The following is a 6,380-nucleotide window of genomic DNA, read 5'->3' as shown; positions in this document are numbered from 1 at the left end:
TGGGTAGATTGGAGGTGAGATAAATGATGAGCGATAAAAGATGAGATAAATGATGAGCGATGAAAGATGAGCGATGATATATGAGTGATAAAATATGGTGCGAAACGATGACCTAAGTGATGACCTAAGCGATGAGCCAAAACAATGAGCCAAAACGATGAGCCAAACGATGACCCAAGCGATGGCCCCGTCATCTAGCAGAGTATGGATGACAACCACGGACTATTCTAGACAGTCTAGTGGAACACTAGCAGGATCGCAACCTGTAGGTGTTGTGAACGATGTGTTCACCCGGTGTACTCTAAAAAAAACCCATTGACATGTATTGCGAGTGGACTCTCGAAAACGATATTGTCAATAAACGAAATAAACCCTGTCGACTATGCAGACTTAGTGTCGATTACTTAGGATACTCCTTATGAATGAATGAACGAGGAATAGCTGAATCTTAGGGAAGATCCTTAAGAGTAAAGAAGATAATGGGGATGGGTAATTGGGTTGATTGTTTGATGTTGAACATAATAATTATATTATTGTGGGTTGAAAACCGTATGTACTCACCAGGTTTCCCAACCTGACCCACTCAAGCTTATTTATATCACATGTGTCGATATGAAGGTACTTTACACTCAGAGATTTAAAAGAGATGTAGATCACTAGTGTAAATGAATGTAAGTTCTGTTTATGCTTATGTTTCTGTATTGACGATGACATCCCAAATGTTTTAAAATAGATAAAAACACATTTCTTCGGAAATGCTTTGATAACGTATTTATCATGTTTTTTTTGGGAACAAATTCCACAACATTTTTATTAAAAGAGGTACTCTGATTTTTATAAAGCATAAACAAAATCGGTCTTTTCTGACCGAGAAAATGGGGTTGTCACAGTAGCCATGGATGGCAACAATCAGATCTTACCTATTGGGTATGGAATTTGCCCAAAAGAGACTACGGATTCTTGGACATGGTTTCTTGAAAAACTACATGAATGCATTGGTGATGTGGAAGGTCTGACAATGGTCACAGATAGGGCACCCGCAATTGCTGTAAGTATTCAAAATGTTTTTCCAAATGCTCAACATGGATTGTGTGGTTTTCATCTAATAGGAAACATAGTCCACACATTTGGAAAAAACAAAAAAACATCAATTTTGTTTTGGAAGCTGGTAAGAGCTTACAAAACCACTGAGTTTGAATTCTATTGGGGGAGACTTCGTAATATAAAATATGATGTAGCGACATATCTGAGTCAAATTCCACGTGATAAATGGACCAGAGCATATTGCCCTACCACGAGGTATGATTATATGACCTCAAATAGTGCGGAGTCCATGAATGCTGTATCAAATAAAGCAAGGAAGTTACCTATATTACCACTTCTTGAGTTTTTTCGCGCACTTATGCATAAATGGTTTTACAAACGGCGGATGGTTGGAGGTATGATTATGTTTAATTTTAAATTATATGATAAATGTCATATATAATAATATATGTTTGTTTTAACAAAAAAAGTACAAAAATACTTATGAAGTGGGCTGAAGATATGGTTAAAAAAAATAAAGAGGGGATTCAAGGATGGTCGGTATCCGGTGTTGACAATACAACATATCAAGTGCATGACTTCAAAAGTGGCGGCAAAATGAATTTGAGGGAAAAGACTTGTTCTTGCAAATATTGGCAACTAACTGGTTTGCCATGTGGTCATGTGATAATGGTTTTAACGCACTTGAAAAATGGTCATTGTGGGCATAGGGCTATAGATGCTTATAAAATTGAAACATATCGAAGAACATACGAGCAGGCCGTATACCCTCTTTCAGAACTTAGTGATTGGGAGGTTCCGGATGACCTTATGGTTGTTAAACCTCCTGTGATGGAAATACGTCAAGCCGGCAGACCAAAATACACCAATCGTATTCCCTCTCAAGGCGAGGAACCAAAAATAAGAAGGTGTAGTAGACGCCATAGCACAACTCATAATGCAAGGACGTGTAAGGAAATCGTTCTAAAGAACCAAAGTAAAAGTAAAAAACGTACTGGGGCATCAGGAAGTGGGACAAAAGCGACAGAAGAGGAACCGACGCAAGCGACCGAAAACCAATGGCAGCATGAGCTAGACAACCAATGGACGCAACATACCAAACAACAATGGCATCAACAGTCAGACAACCAATGGACACAACAGACCGAACATCAATGGCATCAACAGCCAGACAACCAATGGACACAACAGACCGAACATCAATGGCAGCAGCAGCCAGACAACCAATGGACACAACAGACCGAACATCAATGGCAACAGTAGCCAGACAACCAATGGACACAACAGACCGAACATCAATGGCAACAGGAGCCACAGAACCAATGGACGCAAGGGACCGAATACCAACCGCAGGAAGAGCCACAGAACCAATGACAGGGTTGCATCGAGTACCAATGGCAGCAAGAGCCAGATAACCAATGGACGCAAGCGACAGTAAACCTAGGGACACAAGCAACAGAAAACCCATGGCCGGAAGACGAAAACATATCAAAGTTTCCGTGGTTCGATTTGAATGAATGAAGTTTATTTCAAAGTATGTTTATTATGAAGGTTGTATGTTTATGTTTTCTAAAGTATGTTTTGTAACCTACTTAAAGTATGTTTATTATTCAGAATACCGGTGCGTGTAATTTTATAAAAAAACATGGAATATATGTATAATTTTTTATTAAACATACAACTTTTTTAAACGGGTAATTAAGTAAGAAAAAGGAAAAACGAAAACAATTTTTTTTACATAATAATCACATAATACCTTATGTGATTAAAAAAATATAATATTAATAAACGAAAAAAAATAAAAAAACGAAAAAAAAAATAAAAAAACCAAGATCCGCAGAGGTGTTCCATTTCCTCAGAGGCGTTTATGGTTCCACAGAACCCCTCTGCGGAACCTTTGGTCATTTTACGAAATCCTCATTTTCGTGGTCATTTTTTTCAAAGTAATCCTAAATTTTGGTCATTTGCCGAATAAACTAAAAAATATATAAGAAGCTTTTGTCAACAACATAACCTAACTTATAACCTAATAAATTTAACCAAAAAAATATTTATTGCGTTCAAACCCATGTTCTACCTTCTCCCCACGTTGGAGTTTGAAAAAAAATGAAAACGTCTTATTTGTTGATATTTATCAAGCTTCTCTAAAATCTAAAGAAGGAAAAAATGTGGAAACAAATTTGTTCAAAATTATTTTTCCGAAGATCAAATAGAAATGGGACATTTGGATGTTGTCGATTATCTTGTCTACACGGAAGGGACAAGCGGTGCTATGGATGGTGATGGAAGTACCCAATTTTTCCCATAAAAGGAGATAGATATGCCATATCATGAAATTATTAGTTTTCTAGTATCATTTGATTTTTGCATTATGTTTGTTTAGAGTCATTGTCATGATCAAGAATAATATGTAGTTTTATTTTATGTCTTTTATGATTTTTATGTCATAGTCGTTTCACGAGAAGAGATCTCGGTGGTTCTTCTCAAAATAATAAAATATGACTTTATTTCTCTAAGTTGAATATTTCTTATTTCTTATTATTATTTTTTTAAAGAGAAATATGAATATTTGAAAAATAAATGAGGAATATATATGTCTTGGAGACAATGCAACAACACATAACATTTTTAATAATGAAAAATATTTTGCTTACTTATCAATTGGAGAAACAAAGGTTAATACAATAACGGGTAGTGAAAAAATGATTGAAGGCTCCGGAAGAGCGAATATAATATTACCACAAGGGACAATAATTACAATTGGTGATGCATTATTTTCATCAAAATCACCAAGAAATTCATTAAGTTTTAAGGATATTCGGTCTAACAAATATCATGTTGAAACAACTAATGATGGTGATAAAGAGTATCTCAATATTACAAAAATGATATCAGAGAAAAGTCTTTTGGAAAAATTACCTGTATTATCCTCCGGATTGTATTATACAAATATTAGAATGATTGAATTTCATGTTATTGAAAATAAAAAGGTATGATAACACCTACAAAGTTTGGCATGACCGGTTGGGCCATCCCGGATCAATTAAGATGCACAGAATAATTGAAAGTTCAATTGGCCATTCTTTGAAAAACAAGAAGTTTTTTCAAGCTAATGAATTTTCATGTGATGCATGCTCTCAAGGAAAATTAATGTGACACCCCGAAATTTAGGTCTGAATCTGTAAACAGTCAGTTCACCGCGGACTTTTTTGTATCTTGACCGATTGAATTTTAATGCATATTTTAGTAGAAATGTAATGTCATTTCAAATACAATAATATATGAAATGATATCTTATCACCAATTATGGAAAATGTCGAACAAATTTCAAAGCACAAACTGTAACACTAGTTAACGACTAAAAAACTGAAATTTTGTATTAAGCGTCTGTGAACAAAGAAAATATTCTAGACTCGTAGTACATATGTCCCTGATCGCGGATATATAAAGAACGTCTAAAACGGAATTCGTATGCAAAAGATATAACCGTTTTAAGAAACCAAACCGGTATAACACATACTTTATCTGATTTCATAAACCGTTTCGATCTGTTGAGGCACTTGCACACCTCATATGGAAATTCTGAGAGCGTTTTTGGACTTAGACTACGACCTTGTATTTAAATTACCACTCGAAATATTTTTAGTAAAAATATTTGTAAAAGCCGAAAAAACCAGACGTTTCAGACTTATTAGACGCGAAACTTCAAACGCGATTTCTCGGAGTTCTACAACTCGGAAAATTTATCCATTCGAGTTTTTGAAAACTCTGAAATTAATATCTATCATTTGGCACATTAAAAAAATTACACGACATCAAGAATTGGACGCGCGCAACGAGAATCGTTTTTAAGGCTTAAAAGAAATTTAATGAGGGTGCACTTTGGGCTTGGATTGGCTTTGGAATGTCCAGCATGTGACATAAAGTAAGTGTCAGTAGGATGTAACATAAAGTGTAAGACCATTGATAGTTTAGGGGTCTAAATTGTAAAATAGGTTTGTCGTATTGCAATCATACGATTGCAATCAATAATTGTAACCGGCTCTTTCGCGCCTATAAATAGGGCCTTTGCCCATATGAAATGAACAAGATGTTTTGAGTGTTTAAGACTTGAGTTAAATCTCAAAGTTCTTCCTCTGTTGAAATAGTTTGTCTATTTCTGAATAGCAGAGCCCTCTGTTGAAATAATTTATCTATTTCTGAATAGCAGAGTCCTATCCAACCCATCCATATAATCAATCAAAACAATCCATCATCAAGATCATCCCAACGCATCATTCAGGTATAATCCTATCTTAATTTTTCTTAATCCCGTCATGTCGTTAATTTTTCTTAATCCCGTCATGTCGTTAATTTTGGTATCAAAGCTAAGTATCGTTTTTATTATGATTTTGAATGTTAAATCTTTCGTTCATATGAATATCTGTTCATCATGCATCATCATAAATATTATTATAAATATTTATCGCTATGAGTTATCATCATAAATTCAATATTAAAAACAATTATTACTATCTACCTACAATTTAAACATATTTCGTCAAAAAGTTTTTAAAGCAATTATTACTATGTACCTCCAATTTAAAACATATTTCGTAAAACAGTTTTTAATTCTCCGTATGAAAACTTTGGCATCATAACCACCATTTTAAATATCATAAATAACAAACCCCACCATCCTCTTAAAATCTATGATTTGTAGTCGTAACTTTGAAAGAAAAGCTAAATCGTCATTTTGATTTTAAAAGTTATAATAATGAGTTTTTCAAGTTTAAATATTAATAAACAAGAATTAAATATTTTTCGTAAAACACTGAAACAATCTAAAAAATTTCTTTTAGATTTAAAAATAAATTCTAACATATCAATATTTAATTGTATATCCAATATTGAATCAATACATATAATAAATAATAGAATAAATTGGAAACAAGAACAAATAAAAATTTTTGAAGATAAAATAACAAAACTAATATGTTAAATATGTCTCAAGAAATAGAAAATTCACCAATAATTATTAATAACGAAGAAAATGAATCTGGATACACTTTTGATGCTTTAATTAATAAAAATAATATTAATAAAGATGCTATAAGAAAATCAAATTTTACACTATCAGAAAAACATAATTTTAGAAATAACTTGTTAAAAATTTTCTTTTCTAGAAAAAATATTATATATTTTGGAAAAAATTATAGGAGAAAAACCAATACCTATAGAGTCAACTCAAGTAAATATTATTATACCCATAATAAATAAACAACAAATTAGAAATATATTATCTAATATTAAAGAAGTAGATCGAATAAAAATCGCTTATATTCATATATCAACTA

The 6,380-nt window shown here is 32.9% G+C and overlaps 1 protein-coding gene across 1 annotated transcript; it reads left to right on the top strand.

Annotated features, from left to right (window-relative positions):
- The first annotated feature begins 895 nt into the window (after positions 1–895).
- LOC145126407 (uncharacterized) lies at positions 896–2,307 on the top strand. The gene is made up of 3 exons (XM_079061781.1): positions 896–1,048; positions 1,166–1,432; positions 1,534–2,307. The coding sequence occupies exons 1-3, from the start codon at positions 896–898 to the stop codon at positions 2,305–2,307; spliced, it is 1,194 nt and encodes a 397-aa protein (XP_078917907.1).
- Positions 2,308–6,380: the final 4,073 nt, after the last annotated feature.

The sequence above is a fragment of the Lactuca virosa genome, chromosome 7 (genome assembly GCF_052849685.1).
Source record: "Lactuca virosa cultivar CGN04683 chromosome 7, Lactuca_virosa_CGN04683_v6, whole genome shotgun sequence".
Taxonomy (NCBI): Eukaryota; Viridiplantae; Streptophyta; class Magnoliopsida; order Asterales; family Asteraceae; genus Lactuca; species Lactuca virosa.
The sequence above is the reverse complement of the archived record's forward strand: the minus strand, read 5'-3'. Positions and strand labels throughout refer to the sequence as shown.